General features: G+C 36.2%; 2 protein-coding genes across 5 annotated transcripts in view; both read left to right on the top strand.

Annotated features, from left to right (window-relative positions):
- The window catches only part of LOC127861072 (uncharacterized), an 81,658-nt gene that overhangs the window by 15,706 nt on the left and 50,792 nt on the right, over positions 1-15,160 (top strand). For all 4 annotated transcript variants that reach the window (XM_052399439.1, XM_052399441.1, XM_052399440.1 and 1 more), the window contains exon 4: positions 1,229-2,402. In XM_052399439.1, coding sequence (XP_052255399.1) covers positions 1,229-2,402 — 1,174 coding nt within the window. The remainder of the gene's footprint in view (positions 1-1,228; positions 2,403-15,160) is intronic.
- LOC127861076 (gastrula zinc finger protein XlCGF46.1-like) lies at positions 5,592-10,986 on the top strand. Its single transcript, XM_052399447.1, has 2 exons — positions 5,592-8,946; positions 9,930-10,986. The coding sequence occupies exons 1-2, from the start codon at positions 8,901-8,903 to the stop codon at positions 10,874-10,876; spliced, it is 993 nt and encodes a 330-aa protein (XP_052255407.1). The 5' UTR covers positions 5,592-8,900; the 3' UTR covers positions 10,877-10,986.

Genomic DNA, 15,160 nt, shown 5'->3' with positions numbered 1-15,160 from the left:
TTATCAGGGACAACATTTTTTGCCTACACTGATTTTGTTTAGAAAAGACCTCCGTAAATCGAAAAAATTCCAGAATATCTGGAAGTGTTGTTTCTGAGACAAAACTTTACATACCTGTCCATGAATTAAACACAGTTTTCACAGAGCAAGGCTCATTTGATGTGAAATACTTGTAACCTTGAAAGATTTGATATGATGAATTAATTTTGTTTATGCCCCCAGATCAAATGATCAGGGGGTATATTGTTTTTGGCCTGTCTGTCTGTCTGTCATTGTATGTGTGTGTCTGTCCCAAAACTTTAACCTTGCTCATTAAATGAAAACTCTTGGGTCTATATACTTTAAACTTCACATGTGCATGCATCTCATTGAGATCTACCATTAAGCATGGTTTGAGGTCACTAGGTTAAAGGTCAAGGTCACTGTGACCTTAACATTCAAAATATAACATTGTTTCTAAAATAGCTGCCGTGCGGCTTCAAAGCGCAGTAGGGGGCATTATGTTTAACAAACACAGCTCTTGTTTGTATATATTTCTAAGAAGCGTTTTTTGATAGACATCTTATGTCTTACAAAGTAAATATCTTGTTTTGTTTTGAAGATTTGAAAACAACCATTAATAATTTATACAGAGTTTTTATGCTCCCCCCAAAAAAATTCGGGGGAGCATATAGTCCTCGGTTCATCTGTCCGTGTATGTGTCAGTCCGTGCACAATTTTTATCCGGGCTATTTCTCAGCAACTAATGACTGGAATTCAATGAAACTTTATGGGAAGTTTCACTACCAAGAGGAGATTTGCATATTATCAGCGGGTTCTAGTCGGATAATTTTTCACAGAGTTATGGCCCTTTGAAATTTTCCATTAGCTGTACATATAGGGCAATTCTTGTCCTACTAGACGTTTCCTTTTATCTGAATATATAGTTCAATATTGTGACAAAAAAAACCTTTGGGGAGCATCAACCATCTCCAACGGTTTCTTGTTTATTGTTTGTTTTCTTTGTGATCATTAAACGTTTACAACAATAGATTTTTTACCAAGTTTATTGAATTTAGTTTGATCATTTTGAATTCTTGGTAATAAATACAAATAATGGTAATTTTTTTCCCAAGTCCTTTGAATATTTTTTTTCTGCAAAATGATTCGTGTTTACAATATTTTCATTTGCTTGTTAAAGAACTCCCTGTATCAATAGAATGATGCAACATGCCTTTCGTTTATGCAGGTGACATACCAAATACTTCCCCAGTCCAGTCCTATGAAGACCACAGCAGCTACTCCAGGGAAGGTCCAAGTTCAAATCCATCAACAGCAGCAGACCCAGCAGCAGCTTCAGCAGCCTAAACCTGCAGTCAAATCTCCACACCCAGCCTTGGCCCAGGTCAGAAGGGTCATACAGGGAAATCTGGGTACCCCGGGCGGGGCCGATATGGCAGCCCTTATGAAAGTACAAAAGGAACCGACCCGCGCCCCTGACCTTGACCCATCTCTCACGATAACTGTAGACCCTAAAAAGCAGTCGAAGGATCAGCGGACATTGACGCTTCCTCCTGTGTCAATGGATTCCCTTGTCACTACAAACCTGTGTATAGAAATTGAGGTAGACGATGCTCTGAGTGTTGGAGAACTGGACAGTTGTAAATTGAAAAACGGGAAAACTAAATACTTCTTTAAGATTTCTAAGATGAAAATTCCGATGAAAGCTGAGCGGTTTGGGTTGACGCCTAGATCAAACCCACGTGTGACAATAGTAGGATCGAAGAGGAAGAACAACATTGATGATATAGATTATGAGGACGAAGAATTTGAAGAAATGGAGCTGGAGCAGACACCAGCTATTGTGAGGAAGACTCTGAAAAAAATGAAATTGGACACTGCTGGCTCGGAAGGTGAGGAAGACGAAAATGAAAGTGGGGAAGAGGAGAAAGAAGAGGAGGAAGGTGAAGAGTCTGAGCAAGAGAATGTGAAACCAGCAAAGGCAACTGAAATGAAGGATGATGGTACATTTGATGAAAATGATGAAAACTTTGATGCCAGTGTAGGTGATGATGATGATGATTTTGAGGAAGAAGTAAATGAAGCAGAGGAGGAATCTGAAGAAGAGGAAGAAGATGACGAAGAAGAAGAAACTGGCAACAAAAAAGGGTCTGCAAAAAAAGGCAAGAAGTCTGCGAGGAAAACAGCCAAAAAGAGTGCTCCTAAGAAACGGGCAGCAGCAATCAAAAGGATTGTGAAGGAAAAGCCTCTAATTGAAGAGGTTACCTACTCACCGGAGGTCAAGTCTCTGACAAAAGCGGTGCCAAAAGGTTTGCTTGATGAGGAGGGAACCCCCAAGAGATCGTATTTCCGTACCAACGCTTATGCCAAGAACGACAAGTTTGTGGTCATCAGAGAAGGAGGTATGTGGAAATAGTATAAATGTTGTTCTGGGAAAACTGGGTTTTCTGCATGTGGGTAAGTGTCGTCAGCCTGCCTGCGCAGACTGCACGGGCTGATCAGGAACGACACTTTCGGCTTTTGTTATTTTTGGTTTGGATAAAGTTCCTTCTTTGAGAAAGTCCAGTTTATGCTAAAAGTGTTGTCCCTGATTAGCCTGTGCAGACTTCTCAGGGTAATCTTGGATGACACTTTATGCACATGCATTAAGTCCAGTTTTCTCAGAATGCGGCTCATATTATAACAGTTGTTTTCTGTGTTGCTTTTCAGAATTTGTGAAATATTGGTTCAAATGTTACAGTATGTGTTGGGGTTTTGTACCTAACTAATTTGTCTGTTCTGAAAAAAATTCAGAGCACTGTTAATTGTGCAATTTCCAAGTATATGACAAAATGTAGTTGCTTTTGAATTTGAAATAATTGACTGTCATATGAAATTGGATCTCAAATACCACACACTTCTTAAAGTTCAAAAATGTTTGAACCAATATTCATAGATTCCTTGAATAGTAAAATTGTTCTAAGGGAATTGTGGTCACATATGTCCGTTACTCATGTGTCTTGTATTCTTTCTCTCCCAAACACATTCAAGAAATGAATACCGAGTTATCAATGTTTTCCTTCTCCAAGATGTGTGCACGGCAATAATTGTCATGTCCCCAAATAATCTCATGGATTTTCGTCAAATTGAACAATTCCTGATGTATTTTTTAATAAATATTAAAAATACAATTCTGTTTTGACACATTAGGTATTTGGATGTAATGTATACATGTATAATGTGCTAATTAACTTTGAACTTTTCATCAATTTCTGAGACAGCAAAAGTTCTTTGTTGCGCTGATTTAATTTTGCTATGCAGATCTTTGGGTTGAACATTAGTAAACATAATGTTGAAACCTTTATTCTCAATTTATTGTTGGCCAAAAAAATTATTAAAAAAATACCTTTTTTATTTTTTAACAATGCAATTTTTTTCCAATCCAAAGGGTCTCGGGGCCCCATTCCCAAAATGGTGAAAAAAACACTGAATAAGTTGAAAAATGTGAAAACAGTGTCTTTAATACTCTTCCTTGTTAAACAAGCAAACAAATGCTCAATACTAATTGAATGTTGACTTATATTGGAAATTATGCTGTGAAGTTTTTAAGTCGCATAAATGATTAAATCTTCATTTTATTAAAAGAACTTCTAAGATCTAAGACTTAAGTGAATACTTAAAAGTTTATACAAAGACTCTTAATAAAATACCTTGGTCATATTAATCTGTTTTCACTCTGATTCTCGTTCATATTTTATAAAAGGTTGAACATTTTGTCTTGTATAAGAAATCAATAAATAAATCATTTGTATTAAAGTGGATGTAGTTTATGAATGTTTCAAGATTTGATAAGAGGACCGAATTGTTAGTCCAGGTAAGTACATTATTGTTAAAATTCTTATAGGTTTTAAATGTGATGTATGTGCAATATAAATAAGCTGTTAACATCAATTGAATGATTTTTATGATGTTAAAGGTATATCTTTATGCACATACCAAGTTTATGGCTTTTAAATGTAGCAAATGGTGATGATGTTATTAATTCTACTTTGTTTTGGAACAAAAAATAAAACCCTCTCTCATCTTACAAATAGAGCGGGTATCAACACTCAAGTCTGCGGTTCTGAAAATGGAGGGGAACGGTGTTAAATAATTGCTCCAATACAACGTAACCGGATGAATTACATGAACGTGAATATAGTGACAGACATGCGTATGATAGCGATGATAATTTTACACTATACCTGGAAGATCAGGTAAAAATATTACCTATAGTCCTTTTATTTTGTTATTTTGTAGTGCTGAAGTGATTGTTAAAATGCCGTTGGCATGATCTCACACATGTACATGTATGCAATAAATCCAGAAACAATTTTAGTTGTTTGCTGTTGTTATTGTTTGTTGTTTTTTGATAGAAAAGGGAAAAAAACTTGGGTGAGCGTAACATTGGAATATTATTATGATTCAAATTTAATCACTTGTTAAACAATGCAATGATTAAATGAAGAATAACAAAAACATGATTAAATGAAGAATAACAAAACTTGAATTTGAAGCATTGATTGAAATTGGCACATTGGCCTGCACTGGTAAATTTCGAAATAGCTGAAATTTTTGTGTAAGCAGTCGGTAAAATATTCTTGGTCTAACAATACATGTACATAACCAAACAGAACAATTGAACTGCTAATTGCAATTACTGGTTTGGAGTGACCATTTATCATTTATTATGACTTGAAAGAAATGAAAAATTATCCAATTTAAGGTGAGAAGCTGTACGAATGCAAGACATGCGGCAAGCAGACAAAGTACGCGCAGAGTATAGTGGACCATTGTCGCATCCATAGCGATGAGCGCCCCTTCGAGTGTGGGGTGTGCTTCAAACGCTTCACAAACCACTCAAACCTGAACGCCCACCTGAGCATTCATTACGAGGATCGACCTTACATCTGCGACATCTGCAATTACGCGTGCAAGCTCAACTCCACTCTGAAAGCCCACCGCAAGCGTCACTTTGAGCCCACAAAGGTTTATGTGTGTACTCTCTGCGGTAAGCAAAGTGCTCAGAAGGGAACACACGATCGCCACATGCAGACCCATAGCGATGACCGACGGTTCCAGTGCGGGATGTGTGACAAGCGGTTCAAGGACAAGTACCAGGTGAAGCGTCACATGTTCACGCATACGGGAGGTGGCGATAACGAGTGCTACATCTGTGGGAAACAGTTCCCGCGCGTCGACTACTGGCGCAAGCATATGAAGTCTCAACATGGTGAAGATTTCGACCTTGTCAAGAAGAAGCTCGTAAAACTAGGCGAGGGAGACAAATCGGAAGAAACCCGCTATGTGTTTGAAGGCTATAACGAGGATGATGAAGATTATGGGGAGATGGAGGGAGAGGGTTCGGAGAAGGAGAATGGGGCCAGGGGGGTGAAGCAGGAGGAGGATGAGCCAATACAGGTGCACATTGTCACGGTGAATAATGAGACACAGCAGCTGGAGGAGATGGGGTCAGACGTCGAGTACGAGTTTGAAATTACAGAGGAGGATGCTGAAGAGGTGGTGGAGACGCCAGATGTGCAGGCGGAACATGTCGTGGAGAATAACTGAGATATGGGATGTTTGTTTTTGGAATTTCATGATTAAATTTTTTAGTTAACTTTCCAAGTGTTGAAATATGTCTCTGACCTTTAAAGAGTTATTGGAGAAAAAAGTCAAACATTTTTAACCAGTTGATAAAATATATTGAAAATGGAGAAAAACAGTATTTATTTAGAAAAGTATTTTAAATCAGACATTAATTATGTTAAGGACAATAATTATATAAAAGTTAAACTTGACTTTTATGATATAAAGTTTTAATTTAAAAGGATGTTCTTTATTAAAAACAAAATGTATTTTTTAAAAAAGAAGTGAACATGACTTATTTAAATTGCTCGTGAATGTTGACTGAAGTTAAACACAAAGCATGAACAGATCTGGAAAGGAATGCCTAATCAGGAGAGTGTTCACAAATTTCTCACCCCATAAAGTTTAGACTACAGACTACAGTAGGAATTGGAAGACTGCTTCAGAGATTGAGTCTTTGGACATTATTGAAAAGGAAACAATTCCTTTTGTCCTGGTTTGTACATATGATTATGATAAAATGAAGTGTTTGTGTTCATTGGTGTTTTGATTCATATGTTATATGTGACTTTGGTTTTGTTTGTGGTACACTATTTATGTTGACTGAAATTACTTTAATGTCAACCATAGTTTTAGTATGTTTAAAATACCTGAAATTAAATTAATCTTCTAGCACTCCATTTACTTGAACATTTTAGGTGACATTTAAAATATGCCATGGCATTCTTTGAAACAAGACTACCGATGTAAGAAAGAAGTATATGACTGTTTGTATGGGAGAAACAGGCTTAATACAAGCCTTTGTATGGAAGAACCAGGCTTAATACAAGCCTTTGTATGGGAGAACCAGGCTTAATACAAGTGTGTTCAATTTCATCCTAGATTAGCCTGTGAAGTCCGCAAATGAAAAATGAATAACATCTTTTTTGTCAAGCATTTTTGAGATCATTAAATAAACTAAATAAACTAAATGTCATATGATAGGCTATGATATTTTCGTAATTTTGTGTGTGGAATTAGTTTATGACTGCTTATACTGGTATTATGGAGGTTATATTTACCATTCAGCACTATTTGTGTTTTGCATGTAAACATATTTATGTTTACACTGATTATTTTTATGTTTGATTGATCTTCATATTTGTTCGCTTTATTTTGAATTGAGTGGATTAAAGCTGCTTTAATTTTAAGTGGTTATAAGTTGTTAAAAGATTGTTTAAAAATTATTGTGTAGTTACTACCATCTGAACAAGTGGAAAAAAATGAATTTTCAAAAATATGGTTTTTAGTTTATTTGTGTTGAATTTAACGAATTAATATCTATATGTAGTATTTATATTTGTGTTTTTCAAAGTTAATTGTGATTGCTTGCAGCTGTTTAAAATGTTAAATTTTTGAGAATCTGTTTGAGACAAAAGACTTTCCATTAGAGTTAAATGTTCGTACTCTTGTAGTTGTAATTAAAGTCAGACTAATGATTGTGTTGTTTTATTTAGTTTGTTGTGTTTTTGTGATATGAGCCTCTTTATTGGAAAACTGGGCTTGTTACATATGCATGAACTGCAATCTCAGATAAACCTGTAAAGTCCGCGCAGGCTTATCAAGGAATACACTTTCCGTCTTAACTGGATTTTTGTTAAGAAACGACTTCCTTAAAACTAACAATTCCATAAAAGCAGACATTTTCTGTGCAGTCCTCATCTGGATTTTCGTTTAGACGAGACTTGAATGAAACAAAAAGTTCCATAAAAGCTTACGCTGTAGTCCCTGATTAGCCTGTGCTAATGCAATAAGCCCAGTTTTCCCTGAACAAGGCTCAAATTACTCTAGCGACATGTACGGCTTAAGGCTATATTGATTACTGTTTGTCAGACTGATGACTTGAAAAAAAAGTCTGGGTGTGCACTTTGGATATAGCTTTGCCGAATCAAGGTTATACATGAATAGGACAACAATAATATAAGCTGCATCATGCGAAAATAAGTCTTTATATGCAATATGAAGCCAGCATAGCTCCGAACTGGTTTGATCTTTTGTGCAGTCTGGTTAAGACCTATGATGTCTGCTTTTAAGTCAGGCAGGATTACCTGGTCTCATAAGCGGGCATGGCATATATAATCTGTGGCATGCTGAAGTTTTTAAATTCAGTAAAACTTAGAAGGAAGAAAGTTAAAATTGATGTGTGCTTTATTTATTTCATGATCTTACAATCCATGTGAAAGACACAAATCCACAGAATTTGAGGTCCTCCAGCTTTTAAATTATACAGGACCTAGTCAGATTTTATCTTCCTGTTTTTTATCAAATAAAAGCTTATAACATTTGCATGTATATGAATATATATCCCACCATGCAAACAGTTAAGCAATACTTACTATAACAAAGTAATGACTATTATGTTTATTTGATAAGAATAAGTTAGGAAATTTGACAACAGTACTTCGAAAAATGTTTTTCACTCAATATCACAGAAGGATAAGAATAGCCCATTCATATGCCTTTGAAATCATAATATTTGCTTAAAAGGTCTACAAGTTTAGGTAAAGAGCCATGAATGCATGGTTCTCCCATTAATGATGTTTGTTAAAAGGCCAGAAACAGTTCCTGTATTGTTATATCAACCAATAAAATAACAACAAATTTAAATGAAATCAGTCGATTTTCATGTCAGATACATAGTTTTGTTTTACATATTATGGTCTGTGGACTGTGAAAAGTGGGTTTAATGCATGTGCTTTAAGTGTTGTCACAGATTAGCCAGTGCAGTCTGCAGATGCTAATAAGGAATGACACTACTCTTATTGTATTTTTAGCTCGGCTGTTTTCGGAAAAACCTGAGGTATTGGCATCGCCAGCTCGTCTTCCGGCGTCGTGCTAAAACCTTTACATTTTTTTAACCTTTTGAACATTGGCTCTAAAATCAAAGTGCTTCAACCTACAACTTTGAAACTTCATATGTAGATGCACCATGATGAGTTCTACACGCCACGCCCATTTTGGGGTCACTAGGTCAAATGTCAAGGTCACTGTGACCTAAAAAAAAACCTGACAAGCTTTCATTTATTCAAAACTGCACCCGCAGCCAAGCGTTGGCACCCATTATGCGGTGCTCTTAATTGTTTAAAGTGTTGGCCCTGATTAGACTGTGCTGACTGCACAGGCTAATCTGGGAAAACACTGTACGACATGCATTAAACCTCCTTTTCACAGAGCAAGGCTCGTATATTTATACAATTCAATTTTTTATTACCAGACACAAGGTTCGGTTACTTTTGAAATTACCGGAATATCTGATGCCTTTGGCATGGGTTGATATCACTGCATCAAGATTTTGTTCAGGTATGCAAAAGTTAAATGTACTATTTTTACAAGAAGTGAAAGATCAGACAAAACATTACATTCAGTTTGAAATGAAAACTGATTTCAAAGAAGAATGCAGGTATTCCTGTGTTCAATTATTACTGTTATTCTTGTACAATGACATCATGCAAGTTCATACATTTTTTATTTGGAACATATAAATGGTTGCAATTTAAGTTTGAAACTTAACTGGATGTGTTGGCAATAGTTTGGATGTGAGGATTCTTTGACTATTTTATGCAAACATGTGCATGAGTTTAAACCATTAATTTCCGTTTTCACTTGTAATAAAATTCATATATAAACTGAAAATTGTTAGAATTCATCTCGGGTGAGCGCAATATCTTGCCCTTTGAGTGTAAAGATCATTTCAGACTTCTCTCAATTTCATAATTATATCATCTGCGTCCTTGGAAAACCGGGCGTAATGCATGAGGGCATTGTTATCCAGGATTAGCCTGTGTTATCCTAGATTGATCCGTACAGCAACAACTCTTCTTTCCTGAACTAGAATAATTTTTTTTAGTAGAGAAATGGCTTTGAAAAGAAAAATCATTTTAATGGAAAAGTGTCGTCCCTGATTAGCCTGTGCGAATTGCTAAATGCGTTTCTGATTGGTAAAGGGTTAGGACACACAATGCATTACCCACAGTTTTCTCAGAACGAGGCGCATTAAACCCAGAGTCAAACCTGTTGTTATACCATTGTCATCAGGTCAATTATGCAACATTTCAAGTTGGGCTGTGTTAAAGATCCTGATCTTTGGGTAAACTAGAAAATCAGAGATAAATCTTGCAGTCAGTAATGTATGTCTTTTGTTGGGGCTTGTATAAAAAAAGAAGAGACTAACAAAATTGAAATAATTCAGAATATACTGATGCATGGCATATAGTAAAAATTCGATTAAGTTCAACTTGACGGACAAGTCCAGGGATTCAAACTCGGTCTTAAACTGTTTGCAGGCAAGAAAATCACTAGCTATCGATGCAAAGAGTGCAGCTATGAACGTAAATATCGCAGCTCAGTTGTTGAGCACATTCGAGTGAAGCATACAGGCGAAAAGCCATTCCTCTGTGGACTCTGCAACTATGCGTCCTCAAACCAGGGCAACTTGAACTCACATCTTGCCACACATTTTGACATGCGTAATTACGCGTGCCAGATATGTGGCAGCGCATTCAAGACACAGTCACAGCTCAACGGGCACATGAGGTACCATTACGCAGAGAAAAAATTTGTCTGCGAAATCTGTGCAAAGAAGTTTGTAAACAATACCCTCTTGAAGCAGCATTTACTAACGCATACATCGGAGTGCTCGTTTTACTGCCAGTATTGTCAGAAAGGGTTCAAGACCCGACCCCTTGTAAGGCGTCACGAGGCGACGCATACAGGAGCAGGTAGGTTCCAGTGTGATATATGCGGGGCATCGTTCTGGAGAAAAGATTATTGGCGCGCCCATATGCAGGCTAAGCACGGGGAAAACATGGAGAAATACAAGCGGAAGCTGGCGATTCATGAAAATAGAAAAACTGAGGAAGCTGAGCCACATAGTTTGAATGAATGCGGGGATACTGGTACCATAATGGTTATGGTTGGTCCAGAGCAAACCAGAATGCAAGAAGCTGTATTAGATGGTTTGAACCAGGCAGGGGCTAATATAAGTACTATGATGGTTACCATGGATGCAGAGCGACCTAGAATTCATGGGCTGAGTTTGCCAGTTGAGTATCAAAACATTGAGCTACCACAGGATGTATTGGAAAGTGTCCAGGATAATATTGATTTACCACCGGATGTATTGGAAGGGATCCATGAGAGTCATGAACAGTTTTCCATTCAAACTTTGGAGAATACTGAAACCACAGAGACCTTCCAAGGACAATTGATAACGAATATGACAAATTTGTAACTCTTAACAAAAGAAATTGTGTTTAGGTGTAGTGTTTTTTTGCTTGAAATATTTAAAATGCATGAGGTTTTTAAAGATTGATTCAGATCCAATAAAGTATGTGTATTTATTGTTGTGTTGTTGTTCACCAGGGTGTAGTTCCAATACAAAGCAACTTTTTATTGATTGTTCATGTGTTTATTTCGAATGTAGCATTTACACAGATCATGAAAACTTGTTAGTTTTGGTATATAGCATTGGAGTGTTTTCCTTTCACAAGTTGTGACAATGCTAAATTATTGTTGTTTTTTTTATTAATATTTTTATAAATGCTGTGCATGACATGTTCACATTTAAATGTCAGTATCACTGGTCTGATTTTGTGGTGTCAGTAAAAAATTTCCTTTTCAAACAATATTTTACTGGTTTAATATGTTACTTGTTAACACCACATAAAGGTCTGAACATAGGATGCAGATTTGTCTGAAGGCTTTAGATGCCTGTTCGGGGAAATGTGGGCTTAATGCATGTACATTAAGTTTTTCCCAGATTAGCCTGTTCAGTCCACAAAGTTTTATCAGTGACAGCACTTTCAGCTTTAATGAACATTTTTGTTAAAGCGGGTATATACGATCTTGTCAAATATTTAGTGATTAATATAAAATGTGTAAAAAACTTATTATACATATATTTCAATATAAACTAAAATAAAAGTTAAGAAGAACATGTGTTGAAAAATGCGAAATTAGCCATATATTTAATTCTGAAATCGAAAAAGGCTGTACAGCCGAAATCGTAAGCATGTATATAATGCATGTACGATGTGAATCTAATTTTAGTTTAACGGTTCATTTTAAATTCCTGCAGCGATATCGATTCATACGACACACGAACACTTTCTAAAAAGACGAATGCATCGGTTATTGTAGGAAAATATGTACGAATTATCTTCGTCACAATCGGCTCGGAGCGCTAATTTGCATTTGCTGCATTTTATGAAATTCGTTTTAAATATATCATTTTTCTTGCATATTGTGTGTTATGATAACATATTTGTATCAATATTTTACAATTTAACACATATAAAAATCGTATATACCCGCTTTAACCCTTTGCATGTTGGGTAATTTGTCGTCTACTAAAATGTCGTCTGCTGAATTTGTAAAATAAGCATTTTCTTCATTTTTTTTTCAAAGAATACTATCAGAATAGCAAACTGTTTGCAAAGGCCTTTAAAATTCGGTTCCCGCACTGAAAGAGTTAAAAAGAGGTCTCTTCTCAACAAAAATCCAGTGTAGGGCACAGTAGGCATAAAGTGTTTTCCTTGATAAGGCTAATCAGGGAGGATACTTTACACATGTGCATTCAGCAATTATCCCAAGAACGAGTCTTATTGAGTGGTAAAAAAAAATGAAAAATTAAATAAATCGTACAAACACGTCACCGTTTATTTAAATGTTTCTGGTACTTAACATGTTTCGGCCGTAGCCTTCATCAGTAGTACATTAATATAAACAAATACAAAGGAAGTGACGTCAACGTCATACAATAACGTAACGTCGTTTGGCGGAAAAATATATAGTACATAATATTACATAATACATAATACATTATAATTATTGAGTGGGGCATACTTTCTGAGAAGATTTCCAGTATACTCCCCTACATCTAAACACAGGTGCCAAGTAGGAAAATAAGTTATAAATCTAATACTTGACCACACTTGGAAACACGTCTATTGTGTCACACTGTGTTTTAACCCTTTGCATGCTGGGAAATTTGTCATCTGCTAAAATGTCGTCTGCTGAATTTCTAAAATTAGCATTTTCTTCGATTTTTTTTCAAAGAATACTTTAAGAATAGCAAACAGTTTGGATCCTGATGAGACGCCACATTCTGTGGCGTCTCATCTGGATCCAAACTGTTTGCAAAGGCCTTTAAAATTCGGTTCCGCACTGAAAGAGTTAAGCCATATGAGTCTAGTAAATAATCCAATGTCAATTGCATAGTTCCATAATGTTTCAAGTTTAAAATGAAGGACTGCACTAAGCTGGCAGTTCATACAAGCATATGCTGAATAGTTTGAACACGTGAAGTTGATTACCAGTTTTATCTGTCTTCATAAAAATGCAATTATAATCGAATTGCAAACAATAGAACCATTGATCAGGTGAGCGAATTCAGTGTTTTAATGATTAATCAACCTGCATAAAATGTGATTATGACATCAATTGATTACCCCGGTAGCTCTTTTTTTTAAACTAATTATGATTATTTACATTTGAATATTAAATTAATACAATGTCGTAAAGCTTTGTTCATACATGTATATGGTGACTCCTGTAATCTTTACTGAGAAATAATTACTCCTGTAAAAGTACATAACTACACATCATGGATCTTTTGATTAACCTTATTCCCCCCCCCAAGCAAAGTGAAAACGGCTATTTGCAACCAGCATAAAACCAGAACAGAACAGCCTGAAAGTAGCTCACAGTCTGTTCAGGTTTAATGCTGTTTGCAGCTCAACAGTATCTTAGGGTTGGAAATGAACCCTTACAACTTGAATCTAGTAAGAAAGGTCTTTAATTTAATTTGAATTTAATAATGGACTTCAAAGTGGTCTCAATATGTTGATTTTTTCCACTTATTGGACGCACCTGGTAAAAGGTTGCGTCTTATTCACTGAAAAATACAGTATCTGAGTGGTAAAGAATTGATTTACAGATAAAAAGAAGCACTTCGCATGCAAGCTATGCTCGTTCACGACCCGTCACAGCAACAGCATTGCCACTCACGTTTATCAGCATACCGGCCAGAGACCCTTCAGCTGTGCAGTGTGCCTGAAGTCTTTCTGCAATCAGTCTAACCTGGACTCGCATCTCTACAAGCACTACAATGACCGGAACTTCACCTGCGATGTTTGCGGCATTATGTTTAAGCAGAAGCGTTCGCTGAATCTCCACAAGAGTAAGCATTTTGAGCAGCCGAAAAGCTATTGTTGTGAGATTTGTGGGAAACAGTTTCCTACATTAAATGGTGTCCAACAGCATAGGACTGTTCACTCCAATGTGAGACCGTTTCAGTGTACATATTGTGGTGCTGCCTTTAAAACAAAGTCGCTCTTGAAACGTCACGAGTTCAGTCACACTGGCGAAGGTCAATACAAATGCCAGATTTGCGGTGAGTCGTTTGTAAGGAAAGAGTATTGGAGGGGCCATATGAAAAAGAATCATGACCAAGATGGTGATCAAAAGAGAAATAGAAGAATCATAAAAATCCCAGAAACTTATGTTGTGGCATGTGGACAAGAAATTGACCCAAATTATTATGGAACGAACACTGGAATTCCTACAGGAACAGAAGGTGATCGGAATACAGTGAAAATCAAGTGGGAAGGAACTGCGGAAGGAATCGCTGACCATTTTGGTGAAGGTGTTAATGACACTGGGCCCTACATCGTTGGTGCCCAGGCTGATCTGGGGCATGAAGCAGGCAGAGAAGTGCTGGTTGGTCGAGAGGTCATGGTGGAGAGTTCAAGGTCACCAGGGGAGGTCACTGAGGAACATCTGGCGGTACAAGCAGCCTCTGAGACTGAGAAATTTGTTGTGCTCTGTTGAAGCTATTTTAACATTTTAGCTTCTCTCAAAAAACAGGGATTAATGCACATGCGTAGTGTAGTCCCAAATTAGCCTGTGCAGTCTGAACATACTGGTCAGGGACAACACATTTTATCCCTAACTGATTTTCACTAAGTTGAGACTTTCTTTAAATGAATATAATATAAATTTGGAATGTTTTGTTCCTGATTAACCTGTGATGATTGCTCTGGCTAATCTAGGACAAATATAACGCACAAGCATTTAGCCAGGTTTCCCTGAAGCAAGACTAATTTAGTTTAATTAACATGTATTTATGCTTTAAGACTTATTTTTCGGAAATTCAATTTTTTAATTTTTTTGGGGTGGTAGTTTCCACAAAGTGGATTATGTGTGTGTGTGATAGAAGATTTCTATATCAAAATGTGTCTCTTTTTTTTAACAAGTTTTAAACATTTTTATTAATTGCAACATTTCATGAATAATCAAAAATTGTTTTCAATAAATGCTTCTTTGTTGTTGTGAGACTTAATTGCCTGAGAGGATGACCAACATTCATCAACATTGGTGAAATAAAACATTTCATAAAACAGTAGTGAAATAAAACATTTCATAAAACATTGATGAAATAAAACATTTCATAAAACAGTGGTGAAATAAAACATTTCATAAAACATTGGTGAAATAAAACATTAAAAAAGTATTT

Source organism: Dreissena polymorpha, chromosome 15 (assembly GCF_020536995.1).
Source record: "Dreissena polymorpha isolate Duluth1 chromosome 15, UMN_Dpol_1.0, whole genome shotgun sequence".
NCBI classification, from domain to species: Eukaryota; Metazoa; Mollusca; class Bivalvia; order Myida; family Dreissenidae; genus Dreissena; species Dreissena polymorpha.
This window is presented reverse-complemented; position numbering and strand designations above follow the sequence as displayed.

Coding starts and splice junctions, on each gene's coding strand:
- LOC127861076 (XM_052399447.1), top strand. CDS start 8,901: ATGCCTTTGGCATGGGTTGATATCACTGCATCAAGATTTTGTTCAG. Junction 8,947..9,929: donor TGCATCAAGATTTTGTTCAG/GTATGCAAAAGT, acceptor AACTGTTTGCAG/GCAAGAAAATCACTAGCTAT.